This window comes from Fukomys damarensis, unplaced genomic scaffold, assembly GCF_012274545.1.
Source record: "Fukomys damarensis isolate Sample0158 unplaced genomic scaffold, DMR_v1.0_HiC HiC_scaffold_7, whole genome shotgun sequence".
Classification (NCBI taxonomy): domain Eukaryota; kingdom Metazoa; phylum Chordata; class Mammalia; order Rodentia; family Bathyergidae; genus Fukomys; species Fukomys damarensis.
Window position 1 is genome coordinate 8,667,373 of NW_022900919.1, and position 22,704 is coordinate 8,690,076.

The window sequence follows — 22,704 nt, forward strand, 5'->3', positions numbered from 1 at the left end:
TAAAATTTAAATTTATTTTAATAAATTAATTATTAATAAATCAAATTATTTAATAAATTAATAAATTTAAATAAATTTAAATTATTTTAATCTGTTAGTCTTATTCTGTTCAAATTTGTATCTTTATGTTTTGCAAATCTGATATATTAGTGTTTGCTGGTTTTGGTACCAGGGAACGAACTCGGGACTTTGTGCTCGATATAGTAGTTTTTACGGTGAATGAACTGTATTAAAATCTCCACGTATAATTGGTGATCTGCCTGCATCCACTCAGAGCTCTGCCAGTTACTGTTGTATATGTTGTGAGCCTGTTTTGTTGGAAAGAGGAGAGTTCAACAGCTCCATTAATCACTTTCTTAATCTGTGACTTTGCTTATCAGTAGTTCTCATCATTTCTTGTTCTCTCTTATCTTGCCTGATGTTATGACTTCTTTTCCTACAAATTTTGCTTTAATGCCCTTTTTCATATTTTTAATTCTTTGAGTTTGTTTCCTTTTATCCTACCAATTTTCTGTTATTTTTCTTGCTGTCTTTTAGATTACATCTCAAAATTTTCATCATTCCATTTTCCTTCCCACGTACTCGTAAACTATACATTATTTTCTTTTTGTTCTCATGGTTTCTATGGAGTTTGTCATTTATATATCTGACTTATTGTGATCTAATTAGAAATTAGTTAATGGCTTCCAGGCAATGCAAGGGTGAGGCTCTCGCGGGGCACCATGTGGCCCTGCATAATTAAATCACCATGTTTTATACCACAGGCAAGCACAGAGAGGAAGAAGATTTATCTGTAATATGTGTGACTGATAAAGGGCTCATATCTAGAATCTGTGAGACGCCCCAATATCTTACTAAAATAAAGGCAACCTGAACAGGAAAAGAAAAAAGCAAGAGTCTTTTCACAAAGAAAGGATACTCACATAGCTAACATGCTTACTAAAGGCTCCCTCTCATCAGACATCAGAGAAATGAACATTCACATCAAAGATAATGTTATAGCCCCGCTAATGGCTGAGACTTCTTGAAAGACTGGTAACATCAGAGTGGACAAGGATGTGGGAGACAGGTGTGGCTTCTCCTGTGCCACAGCTGGGACAGTGCAGTATGATTAAGGAAACATTTGTCATTATCTGCTAGATTTGAACATTTACATTCTCATTAGCCCAATAGTATCACTGCAAAATAACCACCTAACAGGAATAATGTATTCACCAAAAGGCACAGCCAAGTGTGTTCAAAGCTTCATTATTGATGATCGCCAAGAATTGGAAAACAACCTAAATGTTTCTGAAAAGTAGAATAATATTGACTACACCTTGATGGATATCATAGCTGACTCTCACTGACACAGTGTTTAGTGCAAGAAACCAGACCCAGAGGAATTATGCAATTCCATTTATGTAAGGAGAGGAGGAAAGCGCTCTTGGTGACTGGGAGAGTTTATCCAGAATCTTACCCTGCACATAACTAGCCACTATTCTGTCTTGTAAGGCAGAGTTTCATATTTGTTCCATCTGTTGAGATCTGACATAGCAGTGCATAGTTTTGAGTAGCGTCGCTGCAAAACAGCAAATTATCCTCTCCAAGAATCTGGCTCCGCCTCAAAGATCCTTTCAAAATAGCAGTACCAAACCTTGCCAGCAGATGGCGGGCCTTGTACGCATCTATGCTCAATAACAAGAACTTTAGTGTAGCAAGCCGTTCTACAAAGTTACTTTTGCTTTTAGCAGAGCTGTTACAAACTTTGCGACTTCTTTTCATCCAGATTTCTCATCCCTACATCTTCACTGGAACAAACGTATTTACACTGCACCCCTTTCATTCAATGAGTTTGCTTTATTTCCTCATTAAAATGTGAAATGTTTCCTCATTGAAATATCCAAACAGATCTACATTTGAACCAACGTTGTGGTTTTCCTTTTTCCAGGTCTTAGCCGTGAAAGACCAGGGTAATTTCTCAGGCACCTCTCCCAGGGGTTTCCCTTTAAAAGGCTACCTTTCAGTGTATCCTCTTCCTCCATCTGCCTCTCCTTTTATGGTACCCGGGAGGCCTGCTGGTGCCTTTCTCCCTGGGCAGACACAGAAGTGCTGCAGGCTGAGTCATGCTCCATGCCTTCCATCCTTGCTTTGGGCCTGAAAGCTTCTTTCCTCTCTCTCTCCTTCTCTGTCCCAGCATCGCTTCATTCAGCAGTGATTCCTTAACTTTGGAGGGTAAATCCAATCATGTATACCTGGGTTATATTTCAGCTATATCCCCTTAAGTCCCCAGCAAAAATGAGTAAACTTTCCCTCAGGGTTCAGAGCTATCTATGTTCTATGCTGATCTATTCTAATCTGCATTCTGTTCAAATTTCCAGAGAGAGAGATAGTGGTGTTTATATACACAGGCATATACTATGGTGTGCTTGTACGTGCACACACACACACACACACACACACACCTGTTTGAATTAACCATTCTGTGTGGTTTTATGCTATCTAGTGAGATTGTTGCTCTCGAGCCTGTGATTTGCATGCAGCTTCCTTTGTGATCCTGTGGCATGTCATCTTTGGGGTCTTATAGTGAGATTGTTGCTCCAGAGCCTGTGATTTGCATGCAGCTTCCTTTGTGATCCTGTGGCATGTCATCTTTGGGGTCTTCCCCAGTTTGCCCAGTGAGTGCTGAACCAGCCCATGTATAAAAAAACACTTTTCTTTCCTCAGACCACCAGCAGGACACCTGCCAGCTACTCCTAAGCAGCGTGATCATCAACAACATAGTGTGTGCTGGGGATGTAGCTCAGTGGCTCTGTACCTGCCTGGCAAGAGCAAGGTCCTGAGTTCCATTCCCAGTACCAGAAAAAACAAAACAAAAGAATAACCCAGTGTATGTAGCCATGTGGGCTTTGTAGCCGGAAGCCCTGGGTTCGAGTCAGTTTTAAACAAGCCTGCTACATGAACTTGGGCAGGGCTCCTGCCTCCTATGAGCCTTACTCTCCTCCTCTCCTGTTAATGTTCAAATGATGGGACCTCACAGGGTTACTGTAAAGATTAAATGGTCACCATACTAACGCATCTAGGTACATAGGAAGCCCCCCAAAATGAAAGAAAAAGGAAGAAAGGGGAAGGGGAAGGAAAAGAAAGAAAGAAAACCCACCCCAGCTACCAGTCGCTGACCACCTGCTGTGCCAGGCTCTTCTGAGAGCTTTGCTTACGGTCATTTCCAAGGCAGACGCAAGGCAGACGCCTTTATTCCCATCGCAGATGGAATAACCGAGGCCCGAGAAAAGTGCAGGCAATCCCAAGGTCACTTGGCGGGGAAGCAGCAGAGCCCAGCCCAGCCTGTCAAACTCCAGGGTCCGGGCTGCCAAGCAGAGCACCGAGCATGCTCACTAGTGCAGTACGGCATCCTCCCAGGGCCAGGGCGCTCGGCAGCAGACCCTCCCCTTGTCTGTAGAGAGACCCACTTGTGAACCTTTTCTCTTTGACTTGGAAAGTCCTGCTTATCTTCTTTTAGGATCGGTTTCTCATCAGATTTTAATCGTTCGTGACATTCCTACCCTTTCTTCCCACTGGTGCACAACATTCTTGCCAAATGCTACAATTTTAGGAGGAAACTCTGTCCCCCTGGTAACACCACGGGAGGTTATATTTTCATACTGGGTGTTAAAACAAGTCTCCATCCAAGTGATATTTCCCCAAAGCCTTCTGAGATGCAATATCATCACGTGCTCCATGGAATTACTGAGAGTGCATTGTCGTTCAATAAAATATGCCATGGTTTAAGTTGTGGACCTGCCAAATCAATGTTCTCTTGTTCAAAATTGTCCATCTTCTCACCTGTCTAGTGCACTTTAAAAGCTACCAAACACATCATAGGCACACTAGATGTAAATCCTCAAAGCATCCCCCGAGGGAGGACAGAAATGGAAAGGGGAAAATATTGCCATCCCAAGCGTTCCGTCTGGGAAAACGGAAATAGACGAGATTGCCTGAGATTGACTGGTGCTGAGTGAGTTGGAGATGGGGGTAAGACTATAACTGAGTTATTTCTAGACACAGTACTCTTTCACTTCCCCTTTAGTAAATATCCTTGTGATGCTAATGTGATTGCATTTCCTGTGTTACCTTTCCTTCCATGAGAACAGTGTGCTCTCGGGTTCAGAGGCTCTGCACAGCTTGCTTTAGCTTCCTGGCCTGCGTTCTCAGCTGCGCCTGTGCCAGGGCCCCACAGTAGCACGCAACGGCCATTTCAGGGGAGGGGGTGAAGGTGCTTCACCCTGGGTGCACACTGAACAGGCTGCATCCGTTCTGCTTCGTGACGAACTGTCTGAGGCGCGCAGAAGTGCACACATCGTTACTCAGAGCCTCACGTACAGGTCACCAAGCTTGCAGAACGGGGGATTTGGGACAAGTGGAAGCCTGTCATGCATCCTCCCCAATTCTGTTTTCTTCCTCCACATTACGGGCAATTATTTTGCTGAATTTAGTGTTTTCCCTCCTCTACAGGTTTTTGTGCCTTCACTGTATATGTGTATAGCCATAAAGTATGCATTATTTTTCAAATTTTTTACCTTTGTATACTTCTCTTTGTGTAGCTTGCTTTTCTCCCGTAACATCTGTGCTTCTCAGAGCTATCTCTGTCAATTGATACACGCTGCTCTAATCTCTTCATTTTAAATGTCCATGTATGTAGAGCCTGATTGATTTTTCCTTATTGTAATTATCCGTTCTCATGAAGGTGAACCTGAAAATTGCTTTGTTATTATAAATACTATTTATGTCCCCACAACTTCAGTCTTATCTGTCTTTTCCAGGACTTTCCACCAGTTTATGCTCTTGTGAATATGCTGCGTGCGTACATTCCTGTTTCTCCATGTCCTTGCCAACATTTGATATTGTCAGGCTTCTTATTTTTGCCTATCATAGGGCTGCAAAATTCGATCTCATGGGATCTTCAATTATATTTCTCTGTTGGTGAGGTTAAATAACTTTTCATATGTTACCCCAATATTTGGGATTCTTATTCTGTGAATTATCTGGTCACATCTTTTGCTTATTTTGTATTGGACTATTTACATTGTAAAAAAATAAACTTATAGATATTCTTCATATCTTTATATCAAGTCTTGATTTTTAATGTGACCAAATTTACCTATCTTTTATGTTCACATTTGTACTTTTTCTATCCTAAAGTCACAGGATTGCTTTTTTAATATATTTTCTCTCAAACATGACAAAGCTATGCCTTTTAAATTTAGGTCTCTAATCCATTTAGAGCTTTTGTTGACAGAGTGTGAGAAACCTAATTCTATATATTTAAAAAATTTGAAATTTAACTATCTGTTCTTACTTTGAATAATGGTATATATATCGTTCTTGTAATTACTTCTTCTTAAATAATTTAAGGTTCAGTTTTAAAATGACTATCTCATTTGCACAATGTTTTCAGTGAGTTTGAACATTCTACACTTGTGGGCAGTGGTGGGATGGACCTGAGAGAACAGGTGAGCTCATTTCCATCTGAGGACAGCCTGAGCTGCTCCACGGAGCATGCAGGATGAGAGGAAAAGCAAAAGACAGGACGATGTATAGGTCTTTAATACCTCTCTGGCCTGCTTCTGTTTACAAAGCACTTTCACCAGCATCTTACTTGAGTCTCACGACAGTGCTCTCAGACACCAGAGTTCGGATCGGGAAACCAAAATTCAAAGACATTTCTCTGCTCTTGCCCAAGCTCTGCAAACGCAGATGCTGAGACTACAGTTTACGTTCTCTACTCCTGTCTCAGGACTGCCCTGCCTCTCATCCTGGCTTCTTTTCCATAAAATTTTCTCTGGGAGCCAAATGTTTATGCAGTGAAATTTTGATACCTAAAAAGGGACATGGTATAAAATTGGAGTCACATCCTGTGCTTTTGGCTAAGTTAATTAATAAGTGTTTATCATTACAAACCCCCACTTTTATTTAGTATCCTATCTCAGGAACAATTGTTGCTCTATGAATTAAGGCATTCTTTCTTATTATTTTCTGTTTTCACACCTAGATGCTTGATTACCAAGCTTTGAATTTTGCTTCCTTTTGAAGCACTTGTCCAGATTAAATCATTTTGGTGTTTGTACTTGCTTTTTTACTCTTCCATGACTTTTATAGGCACCTTTAGAAACAAAAGACCTTTTCTGTACTACCTTGGCACACTCCACATCGTCTGTCAATATGAAAAAGGAAAAAGGTGATTTTATTTCTTTGGTCAAATATCGATAGCATTAGGTGAAAAGAAATCTAGTTATTTTGAACACATTGTGGCTTTCTCTAGATTCTAAGCAAGCAATCAGCAAATTTTCTTTGAAGATTCTGGCAGTAAATATTAGGCTTCACAAGCTGGGAGACCTTTTTGACAATGATCAACTCTACCCCTGTAGTTCAAAGGCAGGCACAGGTGATTTATAAACAAATGGACTGGCTGCCCGCCAGGAAAACTATTTACAAAACCAGTGAGCAGGTTTGGGCTCCAGACAAGAATTTGCTGACCCTTGTTTTTTGTTCTTTCAACTTTATCTGCCTGGAATCTAATTCTCTTTTAAAAAGTGATTTCTTACAAAACAAATGTTTCAGAACCTCCTCCTATCACCAAAATTGCTACTGGTTTATTTCTACAAAAGTAAAGCCTGATGTTTGCAAAAATTGTGATAATCCATTGCACTCTAAGCTTGCGAAAGGTCAGAAGGAGCCTAATATTATTTGGTCATCTGTTAATCTTTTTCTCCCTGAGATTAGATTTGCTGCAAGCTATGACCTGGCTTGGTCTGGGCACATAGCAATACCTGACTTCTCCTGTATTTAAACCTCTTCACAATTATAGAAGTGCCATCAGGACTATAGATCTGAAAATTATTTCTACTTCTACCAATTCCTTTGAGTGAAAAATATCTGATGCAGATGAAAACAACACTGAGATTCCACCGCACCCAAGATAGAATGGCTGCTATCATGAAATCAACCAATAACAAATGCTGGCAGGGCTGTAGGGGAAAAGGAACCCTTCTCCATTGTGGGTGGGAGTGCAGACTGGTGCAACCACTATGGAAATCAATATGGAGATACCTCAGACAACTAGGATTTGAGGTTCCATTTGACCCAACTATTCCCCTTCCTGGTATCTCCCAAGAAAGCATTAAAAGCATCATGCCCAATGATGTATGCACACCCATGTTTATAGCAGCACAATTTATAACAGCTAAATCTTGGAAATAGCTCAAGTGCCCATCAACTGAAAAATGGATAACGAAGATGTGGTTTTTATATACTATACAGCACTACTCTGTCATAAAGAAGGATAAACTTGGTACATTTCCAAGTAAATAGATGCACCTTGAGACCATACTCTTATGTGAAGTAAATCAGACACACATTGCATTATTTCTCTGGTGTGAGAACCCAAAAGGATAAATAAGGACCAAAATGTGTAATAGATATTGAGAAATAGGGAGAAAATGTTCAAATGGAAAGGGGAACAGAGGAGGGGATATGGAGACAGGAGGGAAGGGAAAAGAAAGAATAGAAAGAAAAATGGAAACAAGGCTTTTGTAAATAAGGAGGGAAAGAGGCATTGAAGGGAAGGAGAAATTGGGGAAAAATGCGTCAAGATATATGATGTACAGGTACAAATTCCCTGTGACGAATGTGATCGTTACGTATATCTAAATGCACCAACAAAATTAGTTTTAAAAAGAGAAAATATCTGATGATGAGTTACAAATAGACCTAGTTGTGTGATCTTTTAGTCACTTTCTCGCATTATGTTTCAGTTTCTCGTGGGTGCTTTGGGAATTGTAACAGCTTTTTGTATTCAAGATTCTGGGATGGAAGGTGGCACAGGAAAGATTGTCATCTTTCAGTATGAATTTTGAAAATAAAAACTTTCCGTGAAAGGGAAGTTTCTAGTAATCTTATCAAATATGTTAAAGGTGAGTATTTAGAAATATGCCATTCTTTCTGTTGAACAATATATAGGATTACATTTTATGTGAGAGGTCCTAAGAAGCTATAGGAATATTTTGTTACTGTCACCTGTACTTATAATTTTTAAATTTGCATTTTTCGGATGCAAAAATAATATAGTTTTTATAGAAGAAAATTTGAGAAATTTAGAAAACCATAAATAAGAAAAGTAAGAGCCAGGGATTTAGCTCAGTGGCACCGTGCCTGCCTTGCAAGCATGTCTTGAGTTTGATTCCTGGTACAAAAAAAAAAAAAGGAAAATTATTCACAATCACTCCCTAGAAGCAAGTATTGCTGATGTTTTAATGACTATGTTTTTGGCATCTCTCTCTCTGCACAAATGTAAATTGGCTATAAAATTTTCATATGCAGGAGATGATAGCAAAATATTTTTGTAGGAACATTTTACTGAAGAATACAGAATGGATATGGTTTTGAGTTGATAAATAAGGATCACCTCTAATTCTAATGCTTATGACATTGTACACTTGCAGAGGAATTTACTGTAACCCGTTATGTGGACAGTTTCATAATGGAGAACTAACTGTAAGCGCTTTGTGCTTTCCATTGTCATAGAAAAGGCTAAGGGAAACATTCTTGTATGTTTCTTGTTGCCCTGCCAGAGCATCTCCTCAAGATAAATCCCTAGAAGTGATATTAGTAGAGTTATATGTGTGTATGTAACACTATATTTGTATAATTTTGATACAGAGAAGTTTGTGCCCAAACTATATTCCCCTACCAGTTAATGAGAGTACTTCATATCCTTACAGTCCTGGAAAATTTCTGTAATTTCTCAAAGATCAGTTGTTAGCATCTATTTTATGGCTATTTCTTAGGATGTGGTTTTTAAACCAGTACCTACCTAGATAGCCCTTACTATGCATCAGAGTCTGTTAGGGGCTTTTATGAATACTACTAGTTTGATCTTCATAATAACCCAATTAAGTGGACACTGTTACAGATGAAGACACTGTTGCATGACTCCAAGGCTGCACACCTCCCGAGGGGGATCTAGTACTTGATCCTGCCTGCTGATTCTAGACCCCATTCTCATGACCGCAGGGCCCTGCTGCCTCTTGGAGGAAAAGCTTAGTGGGCAAGGAAATTAGCTGGACACCTGGGCCAGAGAGTCAAATCCTACCAGCCAACTCTATTTTCAGTGTTTTTATTTTAATTATAAAATAATCGCTTTGATTTTTTTTCAGGGTCTATCACAGTCAAAAGAAATCACAAGAAGCTCTGCCCCACTACCAAGAGGCGCTGGAATATATGGAGATCAGCAGAGGCGAAGAGAGCCCTGAGTATGTATCCATCCTGAGAGATTTAGCAGGCGCAGAGCAAGCCCTGGGGCTCCACGACACAGCCATCAATCATTTCTTACAGGTGAGGGGAGCTACCTGTCACCACAGCTTTGCTGGACCCAGTGCTTGTCATAAACATAAGTGGCACAGAAGCCGAGACAGTGCCTAGCTTGCCGTTCGCACTAGGAAAGCAGAGCACCCTAGGTAAGCTCTAGGTAGGCAGGAGAGTGCTGGATACTGGTCCCCTGCGACCAGCCACACATTCTCCAAGCAGCCAGCGGCTTCTTTCAGGTGGGCTTTCGCACATCATGTGCATTATTGATCAGGTGAAGTTTCCTTATCTTTTAGTATTTATTTATTTATTTAGAGCTTGTGTTGCCAAACTGGTCTAGATTCTTTTTAAACTACACTCTAAAATCTTTATTTGAAGCCACTTAGTTACAGCTGTTAGCTACTATTCTCTTTATCACTATAAGATTCCTGGGCTGAATTTCTTCTTCTCTGGAAAATCTTAGGGTTCTTTTTGTTTGCTTTTTAGGTCTTCAACTGATTAGCTGAGTTCCATTGTTTTGATCAAGGGTAATCTCCTTTACTCAAATATAACTGACATAAATATTGATCACCTCTACAAAATACAGTCAGAGTCGCATCTAGACTGATGTTTGAACAACTGGGCATGATCATAACCTAATCAAGTTGACAGAGAAAATTAACCGTCACAGGGAGTTTGTTGTCTTTGCTTCATTTCACCTGCTAAGAGAGCTTTTTTACTTTTAGAGAATTGAAAATGTAGCCTAATCCGTTCCCGTTATTTCAAATGAGATATAATGACACGGTACTGAGAATATGTTATTGCTGTATCTTTTAAAATTTGTCTGACAATTTCTACTCCCACTCACAGCGTGTTGGAGAGCCCCTTTCCCTCACTGTCTGGGTGGTGTCTTAGTCTTAGTCTTAGTGTAGAGGATGGATTTGGGGAGGTTGCGCCGAGACTGGGGAGATCCACAAGGAGGCTAGTGACGCAGCAGAAGTGATGGGGGCTGGACGTAGAATGAAGATCCTGGGAGTGAAGAGAAGTTGGGTAGTTGGAGAAAGATTCTGGAGGCAGAACGGGTGGGCCGTGGAGATGCATTGGATACGGATGAGGGAAGAGGGGAAGATTCAGCAGTGACTCCCAGGTTCCTGGTCTAGACAGCCCCGTGGGTGCCGTGGCACTTACAGTGGAGAAACGGGGATAACTGGGTGATGGGCAGGTGGTGAGCTGTCTTCCAAGGTGTCTGAGATGCTCCTGGGTGCAAGAAGTGGCCACAAGGCAGATAGATCATCAGGAACGGAGCTCAGGAAGCCTGTGGAGATCACGGTGATGCCTTGGGAGAAGATGAGCTTGCCTGGGTTGGGGGAGCAGGGAGGAAGAAAACTTCTGACTGATGGCAGAATCTTTAGCAACTTCGGGATTCATGGCTAACTGAAGGAGAAAAACCTGGCCGGAAAAAAACAGAGAGAGAGAGAGAGAGAGAGAGAGAGAGAGAGAGAGAGAGAGAGAAGAATTTTCTAGGAAGAAAAATCAAAATGAAAGAGATGCCCCATGTCACTCCTTTTGATACCTTTTACTGTTATGGACACATGGGTTTGTTGTTGGAGTTAACAGCTTACTACTTGTGAAGTGTTTAGCACAGTGCCTGGTACATAGTGCCCCATACGGATTTTTAAGAATTTCTCCCTTTCCAGACTTTCTTGTTCTTTCATTGCTCCATGGGGCAATGACGAGGACAGAAAGATTATGCAGAGAAGGAGATGTGAGGAAGCAAAACTAATAAATGCAGATATCAGTTTCAGAAAGTGCTAAGAGTTGGAGAAGAACAGCCCAGTAAGAGCCCAGAGCTCATGGAAAGATCTAAAATGATGTAAAAACAGACCACTGTGTATCAGTGAGACAAGGTGTTGAAAGCGCACTTCCTCCTGAGGGCAGGTGGAGGGCTGCGGGCAGGGAGACTGACTTCATCAGATTGTCAGGCTGAAAGTGATGCCCTGTGGTCTCAAAAGTGGATCGCGCCATGGAGAGATAGCAGGGAAAAACATCGGAGGGGATCATAGCAGTGCAGGTCGGTGATGGTACTGGCCTGATCCAGGTGCCTTCAGTGGAAACAGAGATGTGCGAAGGTTGAGAGATATGGAGGGAATAGAAATGACAGGGGTCACGGGACAGAGGTAGGGTATTGAAGGAATCAGAGGACTCCCGGTTTATACCAGGGTTGTGTCTCAGGCCACTGTGAGTGCTGACGGCACCATTTACTGAGTGTGGGGACACTGGTAGGGTCACACTTTTTTGTGAGTACCAATAATGCTAAACATTCCTATCCAAAACTTTTGCTGGGAGGAGGGATAGGAGTATTTCACAATTCTTAATTCATATTGACCTTCTGCCAAAGACTTGTTTTGACTATCTTGTCATTAGAGTGGTGTCTCATTACAGTTGATGGACCCATAGTAACATGCTGTCATCACCTGGCTCCATAGTATGTTTTACAAATTTTGACAAATGTATAATGACATGTGCCAGCCATTATCGTATCTGCCTGCCATTGTAATACTACAGAATGCATTCAAATATTGTCTATGAGCTTGGTTCAGAGAAGCATTCCCCAAACCATGTAGGATGCTAGCATATTGCCAAAATTCATAAGTCTATCTGGAAAAGGCATTTATAGCTAAATAATATTAAGTTAAAATTAAATAATTTCATGTGGCTGCATAGTGCATTAAACATGCCAATGTGGATTTTGAATTGAAAGAGAGACAGGCTGTGAGATACCAGTGTCACCCAGACCACAGTTTAGGAAACACTGGATTAGACAAAGCAATGCAAATGTCTAAAATCAGGAATCAGCGAAAGGATTCACCTATCAATAAGATCTTCTGAGATATCAGGATTTTTCACTCAGGATTCTGGAACTCTCCATGAATGGGAAACGAGCTAAGTAATATCTCTTGACTGTGAGGCTTGGATTTGCCATTTTAAAGTATTTTGTTTCCTGTATTTTCCTTGTTTACAAGACACATTTAAAAGATGACATATCTTTTGTTTTGTTTTGTTTTGGTACCAGGCATCAAACTCAGGACCTTGTGCTTTCGAGGCAGGTGGCGGAACCACTGAACTAAATCTCCGGCCCTAATGATGACTTATATCTTAATCATGATATGTCCCTTTATCCCTGAACACTTTAGTGTATGTTTTTTTCTAAAAACTAAGGTCATTCTCTACATAGTTATGAGATTTAGGAAATTTAACATTGGTGCCTGTCCTATTCTGTTTTGCTGGTTATCCCCAATTTTGTCCTTTATGACAATGTTTTTCTTTCTACCCCAAGACCTTGTCCAGGATTGAGTGCTGCACTGAGTTGCCATGAGCCTGTTTCTTTCTGTTTACCTCCTAGTGTCTGTCTTTCATTACTCTGAAAATTTTGAAGAATCCAGGCCAGCTGTTTTGCAGACTGTTCCTCCGTTGGAGTCTGCCTGATGTTTTCTCATGACTAGATTTGGGTGATGTATGCCCTGAAAAGAACACAAAAGAATTTTATATCTTCTTGGGGGTTGGTATTGCTAATCACCCATTTGTAGCAATATACGGTTACTTCTATATACAGAAGTAACCATTTCCTCTTATTCTATAGAATATGTATTCTATAGAGAGACATTTTAAGACCATATAAACATTGTGCTCATCAAAACTTTCCCTCTAGGTTTAGCGTATGTTGATGACCCTTTCTTTCTTTCTTTCTTTCTTTCTTTCTTTCTTTCTTTCTTTCTTTCTTTCTTTCATTCTTTCTTTTTTGAGACAGGGTCTCACTATGTAGTTCAGGCTGACCTTGAACTCTGTAGACTAGAGGGGCCTTGCACTCGCAGCAATCCTCTTGCCTCAGCCTTTTAAATGCTAGGATTATAGGCGTGCACCACCACACCCAGTTTAGACTCTTTGCTGAGACAGTCTTCACTATGATAATTGTAAAATAACCATTTTTCATTCTACCATTTCATCTACGTGTACCAGCTGACATGCTGTTAAGAATAGTGTCTCTTTCTCTACACCAAGTTACTGATTTATGTGTTTGCTTTCTTTTAACTTAATATTATCTTTGGAACTCACTTTATAGTACGTTCATAGGAAATTTCCTCATTTATTTGTACAGATGAACAATAATATAGTTTATACATGTATTTTTTGATTTTTGCAAATAGTTTCCTACATTTGGACATTTAGATAGGTCAGTATTTTGCAGTTGTTTTCATACTGTTGCATTGCATCTTCTGAGTAAATTGCTAGACATGGGACTAAGTCAAATGGAATATGCTTTGTAGTTTTGTCTCATTGCAAAACTCATGCATATTTTTGTCTTAGTGCTAAGTGCACTGTGTAGTCAAATCTCCTTTTCATTTGTACTTGTTCCAAGTGTATTTCCACTAGCAATGTATGAAAATGCTGGTTTCACACAACTTGTTCCAACAAAATACATTGTCAAGCTTATAAATTGGTTGTGATCTGATGGGTGAAAAATGACATCTCAGTACAGTTTTAATTTGCATTTCTATTTTTAAAAATGGAGTTGAATTTTTCCTCAAATATTTAAGTCACTGTAATTTTTTTGTGAATTGTATTCTTTATGAATTATTCATTTGCTAACTTTTAAATCAGACTTTTAATCATGTTTTTCTTAACTGTTAAAAGTTCTTTATATTTTAACAGATTTACCTTAAACTTTATCTATTATATATACAGCAAATACTTTACCCAAGTCGTCCTTTGTTTTTAATTTTGTTTATAGCATCTTATTGAGATCACTTACATACCATAGCATTCAGTATTACAAAGTATATAATTTAGTGGTTTTATTGTGCAATATTTATAAACTTTTGTAGCCCACTACAGATATTTAATCTCAGAACATTTTCAAGATGTCCTGTTCCCATTAGCAGTCATTTACCAGTCCCTTCTCACTTTTGCCTCCCCTGCAACTACCAGATTATGTTCTGTCTCTCTGGATTACCCTGTTCTGGACATTTCCTGTCACTGGGACTGTGCAACACAATGCCTTTGGCACCTACGTACTTAGCAAATGTCTACGATTCACCCACAGTTTCTGTGCCTCGGTGCTCCGTTCCTGTAGTGGCTCAGTAGTGTTTCCTTATACAGATATTCCACACTTGTATATCCATTCTTTGGGGCTGGTATGAATAACACTGCTATGAATATTTGCATACACATTTTTATATGGATTTGCTTACTAATTTCTCTTGGGTATAAGACTAGGAATGGAATTGCTGTGTCCTATGGTAACCCTGTATTTAACTTTTTGTGGAACCATCAATCTGTTTTCCAAAGTGGCCTCGCTATTTTATGTTCTTACCAGAAGTGCATAAAGGCTCCAACCTCTTTACATCCTCACCAACACATCTTAGTCTCTGTCTTTTTTCTTTTCTTTTTTGAGGCAGGGTCTCACTATGTAGTTGAGACTGATCTGGAACTCACTATGTAGCCCAGGCTGGTCTCGCACTCACAGTGATCCTCCTGCCTCAGCGTCCCAAGTGCTGGGATTAAAGGCGTGTGCCACCAAGCCAGGCTCATCTGTCTTTTTTCTTTTCTTTTTTGAGGCAGGGTCTCACTATGTAGTTGAGACTGATCTGGAACTCACTATGTAGCCCAGGCTGGTCTCGCACTCACAGTGATCCTCCTGCCTCAGCGTCCCAAGTGCTGGGATTAAAGGCGTGTGCCACCAAGCCAGGCTCATCTGTCTTTTTTCTTTTAGCCATACTAGTGAGTGTGAAGTGTTGTCTCACTGTGGCTTTTTCTTTCAGTTTCTCTAATGACTACTGAAGTTGTGCTTCTTTCTTGTGCTCATTGGTCATTTGTCTTTTTTTGGTAAATGTTGATTAAATCTTTTGCCCATTTCTAAAGGCATTGTGCTTTTATTGTTCACATATGAATGATTTATATATTCTGGATGCTAGATGATTATTAGATCCTTGATTTCTAAATGTTTTCCTCCACTCAGTGCATTATCTTTTTACTTTCTTAATAGTGTCCTTTGAAGCAGAAAAACTTTAATTTTCATTAAGTTCAATTTGTGTTTTTTTTTTTCTCTTTTAGTTTGTGCTTTTGCCTTCACATCTAAGAAAGTGTTGCCTAATTATGTTCATGAAGGATTTCATCTATGTTTTCTTCTAAGAGTTTCACAATTTTTATCTCTTGCACTGAAGGTCTTTGTTCTGTTTTGTGTTCTGTTTTGAGGCTTGTTGTTTTTTGGTTTTGGCGACTGAACATGGGGCCTTCATAATAAGCTACATCCTCAACCCTTTTCCTTTCCTTTTCTTTTTTTTTTTTTCTAGTTTGAAACACTAAGTTGCCCAGGCTGGGATTGAACTTGTGATCTTCCTGTCTCAGCCTCCCAGAGTGGTGGGAAGACAGGTGTTTGCCATGATTTTGAGTTAATTTTTGTATGTTGTATGATAGAGGTTCATCTTCTTTTTTTTTAGTATGGTTATCCAGTTGTTCCAGGATCATGTATTGAAAAGACTGTCCTTCTCCACTGAATTGTCTTGGCACCCTTGTAAAATTCAGTTGACCATAAATGTAAGGGTTTAACCTCTAGACTCAATTCTGTTTCATTGATCTGTGTGTCTGTCCTGCCCACGTCACGAAGAACCAGTTCCTGTTGTTTGGAAGCCTTTCAAAATCAGTATGTGTGAATCCTGTAATTTTATTCTTCTTTTTCAAGATTCTTTTTACTCTTTGAATCCTTGGATTTTCACATAAATTGTAGGGTCAGCCCAATTTCTGCTAAAACAAAAACAACTGAAATTGTGCATTTAATCTCTATTTTAATTTGGGAAATTTTGACGTCTGAGTCCAAGTTAGAAAGATTTCCTTGCATCCAGCATTTTTATAATTCTTGTAAAGTTTGATGAGTGGCTTTTTTCTGTTGTTATTGAGGATAATAAAGATTAGAGGATATTTTAAATGCATCATTTTATTAAGAAGATAGCTTGCTAAAATGAAAATAACAATGGATTTGAAGTCAGAAAATCTGGGTTCGGTTGGCTCTCTGTTGACAGTTTTGATCCTAGAGAAGACTTTTAGTCTCTTTAGAAAAAATAAAAAGAGGAAACTACTAAAGACCGTCCACTTCACAGACCTGCACAATTTCAAAGTGGAAAATGGAAAGTGATTTGTGAACTCTTAGGCCTGCTGCCCACGTAAGCTGCTTTTACTTATTAACAGCAAGTACAAAACATTTACCAATGCTCCCTTTTCTTTAGGGTATTTATCTAAGACGCAGACGGTACAGGGGAGCCACAGCTCTCCAGGGGAAGCCGTATTAAGTACACACAAAGAGCTTTTGTCTTCTTCCCTGTTGTTTTTCCCGCTTCATTCCTTTGGAGTGAGAGAAAGACTGGGAAAGAAAAGGGCTTTTATTTCCTATAGGGTGTAGAAAAGTTCCACAGCATTTTAGGAAGTAACCCATTCAAGTGGAGAAAACAGATGAAGTCCTGCAGAGCCCAGGGGAAGGCGTCCCAGGCCCTGAGCCTCCATCCGCCCTTCCGACCACTATGGCTCTGCAAGACAGTGAGAAAACCAGGCAAAGTGATTGTTTCTGAGATTCCTTCTCATTGGCATATTTTGGCTGCAAAACTCTTAACTTCCTACAAGAGGAAAAAAATGACAGGATTTCATTTATGGGAGCCAGAGCATGTTTCTGGGTGTTACCTCCCAGGGCTCTGAGTTAACACTTCTGTTGCTCTGACTCGTGAATTTCTTGTTTCTCTTTTCAGTTTTCAGGGCCCCCCTCCCCCTCCGTAGGCCCCAAATGTCAGGAGAGTTGATTTGCAAAATGTGTTGACAGAACTGAGTTCATAAGTTGTTCTACAAAAGGCTTTGGGGTCAGAGCATCTCAGACTCACTTCAGGTTCCAGTTCTAGGCACGTTACTGACGCTGGTCGTGAACCTGGTGACTGTGATGCCCACCCTTGACTCCTGGTGGGGCAGAGTCCTTGGCCGGATGCAGAGCTCCTGGCTGCCTGCTAGGATGTGCCGTAATGTGAGATCCACTTGTTATACGGAATCAGGCTAACACTGTTTTTAGTTTAAAGTTTCCAAAAGAACTAGTCTTTTTGTTTAAAATTAGAAAAGATTACAGAATACAATGATTTCATTCATTACAAAAGAATTTCCAAGGCTGACAAAAATCTGGGTGCCATAAGGATATTGTTTCTTTTTGAATAACGATTACCTTTTATAAAAGTGATGCATGCTCTTTAGTGTTTAAAAAACTAAGCCCTGCAAAGAGATGAGCCGCAAGGTCCCCAGTCCTCCCTGCCCAGAAATAACCAATATTGACATTGGTGAACGTTATGTGTGTAGATACGGATAGATTAAGATACACAGTGAAGAAGCCAGAAAAGAAAGGAAGAAAAGAAAACAGCGAAGAAGAAGGAAGGAAGGAAGGAAATGTGATAGCATGAAAAGGAAAGAGTACTCTGACAGGTTATCAAAGTAAAAGAAATGTTACAAGAGTTCTTATAAAATCTCAGTGAAAAAGACAACTCAGTAGAAATTTGGACAAAAGACAAGAACAGGCAATTTACAGAGGAGGAACCAAAGAGTGAGTAGCCATGTAAAAACAATCCTCAGGGTCAGGCAGGACTGGAGAAATGCAGTCTAACTGTCTCTCACTGTGACTGGAGGCCAGGCGGGTCACGGGCGGAAGCCAGGGTCAGGGGCAGGTGGTGAAACTCCAGGTGCATGTGTGTGTGTGTGTGTGTGTGTGTGTGTGTGTCTGTGTGTGTGTGTGTATCTTCAGGCACACAGGTCAGCCGGAAGCACATGGGTCATGGGGTGGGACCGGAAACTGCTCATAGTGATGATCTATAAAGAGTTGGGCCAAGAACTGGAGGAGACAGTGAGACATATAAACAGAACAAAGCCAGTGTTCTTTAGTTTCCGTTGTTTATTCTTTTCTATTACTTCATGATTTTTAAATATTTTAAGCTTTCTAAAAATTATACGTATTAAAAAATCTAGTGACGTTGTGAGAAAATGTATACTTGCGATGAAAAGAAGAAAAGATAAGCCTCCGGCGTATTTATTTCGGTGCTAAGCCTTTCAACCCCAGCCCTTTGGAGGAGCTAAAATTGACATCTGGAGAGCTGCCTGCTGCCGAGGACTCTCTGACTATTAAAGGAAACAGGCTTCATCCAGGGTCCTCAGTCTCCAAATGCTCTCTGCCCCCAGTGACTTCCTGTTCGTTCTTCATCTAATTCCCACTGTCCCCACCCCCACCCCGGGATTCCCAGCTCCATTTTTCTCCACCAGGGCTCTCCAGCTGCCCCAGGCCCCAGGAGAGGCTTGCCTACTGGGCAGGGATGGGAGAGGACAGGAAGTGGCAACCTCTGGCTGCAACATGACTCCCTGTGTGGTGTGAGAGAGGCATCTCGAAGCTGAGGGGGGAATGGCCAACCTTGGCACAGCTGAGAGGGACAGTTAGAAAACACACAGCAAGCTCCTGTGACAAATGGCCTGCTGTTGACTAAAGGCACAACCTTGAAGCAAAGCAGAGGGCAGACTCGGTGGGAGACAAACGCACGTCTGCTCCGTCCTTCAGCGTTTCTGCTGTCCTTGGTGTACCTCCAGAGCTTTCAGAAGCTACTTGGGATCACTTCTCAGCCTTTTGGCTAAGATCAAGTGCAGAAGCTACTTGGGTATTTACTTACTTGCATCCTGTTTTCCCTCTAGGAATCTGCTCCCTTCCTGGGCAGATCCTAGTGTTTAGCAACCTCTTTCTCTGACCCTTGAGAGTTCTTTAGTACATTGATAAGAAAATCGTCGTTCTATAACTTCGGCGTTCTCAGTAACCAAGTGTCAGACTAGAAGAGGATGCAGTTGGGACTTTACGGGCCTTTGTCTGGATCTCTGTTCTCCCGCCAATCTGCCATTGACCGTGAGGCTTCGTTTCCCCACCTGTAAGTGGGCTGCCCATCACTCTCATAGGCCTCCTGGTTTCCTTCCTTCCCCAGGGCCAGCTTTCAGCTTTACCCAGAGGTCCTGCCTACTTATTACTAAATTGAGACTTCTGTTTCTTCCCGATGAGTGTTTCATCTCCAGAGTAAATGCACCAGGTTTTAAGTCCACAAATACACCTTGGGCTACTTGGGAACTTAGTCTCCACCTTGGTGTGGGCGGGCTTTCCCACTTGAGTCGGTGATCTCTTAACCATGGTGATCCTGGAATCATTTCAAGGTGGTAGTGGGGGGAATCTATCTTCCCCATAACCCCATCTTGTCCTCAGGAGCTGGGTCCCACACTCAGACTCCCCCCAGGGTTTGAAGTTGTATTCTTAGGGTGGGCTCTGCCTGCATAAATAGGAGCGTTCTTTCATCCTTTTCTCTAGTCATCAAGCTTTCTGCTCAAGACATATTGCACATTTTACAAATGCAAGGAGACAGCCCTAGTTAGATAGGAGTCTGACAGCTCTGCTCTGGCTGTGACCATTGACGGCTGGATTGGAGCTGAGGAATCAGTGGTTTCCCGCAGAAACGCACCAGAGGCACCAGAATGGAACAGCTGCTCCGTAACTTGGCAGGGGCTGAGGTTTTATAAATGAGATTTTTTTCAATTAACGACCTTGTTCAGTGTGGAATATTAACAGTTTTTATTTATTTGTTTGTTTGTTTTAATACAGTCCGACATGGCTGGCAGCGCAAAAGATTTGGAGACACTAAACTTTCTTCCTTGACTTCAAGATGACTATTGATTAGTGTATAAGCATAAGATAGTGAAAATAATAAAGGGCGTGATGGGAACCCAAGTCCTGGGGAGATTAATAAATCAATCATGAGGTGGAGGAGTGAGTGTGGCCAGGCTGCAGGTTTCCCCAGGGGGGCCCATTAGTTGGGCTCCTGCAGAAAGCGGGGAGAGGCAAACAGGCCTCTTGTAATTCTGTTCACTGTGATTCTTAGTTCTTAAATGCTCTCAGATGCATGTATAGGGGTATTTGCATTTTCTTAGCAAGCAAAGCATTGTCCCGAAATTGTGAACGGTGGCTGGGTTTGGCAAGATGGTGCAATCCAATCACCAGCTTTGCTGACACCCTTTGCACTGGTTCCCTATGGGGGCCTCGGTGTGGCACTGTGGCTCTCATCTGTCACCTCATGGGAGCCCTCCCGTTCCGGGGAGCTTGCTCAAGGGCAGCCAGGGGGAGCAGCCGGTGGGCTCCAGGCCTCTGTACCGCTGCAGTGGGAAAAGCGCCACTCTTACTTGCTGTGTCCACTAGAGAACCAGGGAAGATTTTGTTTGGGGGAAAAAAAAGGAGGCCCCTCTGCTTCAAAGAGAGAAACTTGACAATCAGTATCAGCAGTGCTATAGTGTCTACATCCATTTGCAAATTGTTTTTTGTTTTTTTTTCTGCTCAATGGCATTTAAAAAAAAAATGTAACCAGGTTAAAATATACGTGAATAACCTACAAATATGTGCCCACCTGACTGATGGTCACTCAGAGGGAGGGTTCCACTCTCACTATCTCAATTGAAAGGAGGGCATTTTTGATTCAGTGCACTCTAAGCTGGACGAGAAGGGATGGGGAGAGGGAGTGGGGGCAGGGATGGCTCATGACTTGGGAGGCAGTGGAGTGGAGGACCAGAAGCCACATGGATGGAACAGAGTCAGGAGTGTCTGTGAGCTGGAGGACCAAGGGTAGTAGTGAGTGGTCAGTGAGGAGGCCAGGAGTGGGACCAGCACACTGCGCAGCTGAGGGGGAAATGAGTCTGTCGCAAGCCTGAGACACCGAGGAGCTGGCTTAGGATCTGTGGATGCTGTGGTTTGTACCTGCAGCTGTTCTCCGCAGGCTTCTAGGCCTCGCTCTGGGCCCAGAGGCTGACCTTCGAGTACCAGATCGGTGTCCTTGTCCTCTGCCCAACAGCCACACAGCCTGGTCTGTGGAAGGGGAGAGAGGTGGGTGTTCATTCACTAGCTCCTCCCTGGGAGCCCACTGCAGCCAGGCTACGACCCCATACCCAAAGCTGCTGCTCTCTCCCCATAATTTATTTTCTTTCCTTGTGTGTGTGGTACATGGTCGAATCCACAGCCTTCCCACTCAGCTGCATCCCCAGGCCTTTTATTTTTTATTTTGAGATAAGGTCTTGCTAAGTCACTAATTTGCCCAAGCTGGGCTTGAACTTTTGATCCTCCTGCATTCACTCAGCCTTCCAGAGTGCTGGGATTACTGGTGTGTGCCACTCACCTGACTAACTCATCTTTCCACTTACAGCCAGTGTTCCTTGTTCAAAGCCCCTTGCCTTGGGGTCCTGCACTCTTGGTTTCATCTATACAAGGAATCATTTTATTGACCCTTTTTCATCCATTTAGCCTGTAAGATGGGCAATCCTTTTCTTTGCCTTCTATGTACAGGCCAGTGTGATGGACACTGAAGTCACTGGAAATGGTAACAGGAGGAGGGGCCTGGTGAGCACTAAAACACAGCTAAGGGCTGTGTCTTTATGTCCACATGAAATGCAATCATACCACGTTTTCATAGTTCATCTGTGATCTTCATTGAAACTGAAATTTCTGAATGATCTCTGTGTGTGTGTGTGAGAGTGTGAATTCTTAGTGTTGACAAAATATCTGGCATCCAAAAAGCATTTAAAAATTGAAATACATTGGAACAAATGGGAATAAATTAAATTACACTGAATTGAATAGAATTTTACTGAATAAATGAGATGCTAATTTGGCACATTTTAACCATCGTGGGTGTCCTCCTCCTCCTCTTCCTCCAGCATATGGTTTTGATTTTTTGTTGTGTTTGTTTTATTTGTTTGTTTTTTGGTATCAGGGATCAAACTCAGGTCCTTGCCCTTGGGAGGCAGGAACCGGAACCACTGAGCTACATCCCATCCCCAGCATATGGCTTTAAAAAGCTTCATGAACATCAACTAAGAAATTACACCAGGGGTTCAGTTTCTGGAATGAATAATGAACAATGAATAATAAATGTTTGCTTATACAGTATTTGCATCTCACATCAAAAAACATTGAGGTAATAAAGATTTTGTGATAAATTCAGATCGCCTTCAGCTTTCAGGACCCACTTTTTTAAAAAATTTGAATTTATTGGTACATTCTAGGTAGACAGTACAGTTACATTCATTACTGGGATCTTGTACCTCTACATGACAGGTCTTGGTTCTCATTTTTTCCCCTTGTCCCCACCCTCCCTTCACCCCCTCCTCCCCTCCCCCCTTCAAACACTTTAATTCCATTTTTACATTTTCTCATATTTTTTTCCTTTTCCTTTATTCCCCTTGCCCTATCCTTCTCACTGTAATTCCCCTTGCCCTATCCTTCTCACTGTCCCTACACCTTTGGTC

General features: G+C 41.5%; 1 protein-coding gene across 16 annotated transcripts in view; it reads left to right on the top strand.

Annotated features, from left to right (window-relative positions):
* Window positions 1-22,704, top strand: part of Ttc23 (tetratricopeptide repeat domain 23) — an 80,488-nt gene that overhangs the window by 25,580 nt on the left and 32,204 nt on the right. For 14 of the 16 annotated variants that reach the window (XM_010607857.3, XM_010607865.2, XM_010607863.2 and 11 more), the window contains one exon: window positions 9,192-9,369. In XM_010607857.3, the coding sequence (XP_010606159.2) occupies window positions 9,192-9,369 (178 nt within the window). Of the gene's footprint in view, window positions 1-9,191; window positions 9,370-9,825; window positions 9,984-20,017; window positions 21,168-22,704 lie in introns of those variants that run through there. The other 2 variants (XM_033761075.1, XM_033761076.1) reach the window with 2 other exon arrangements.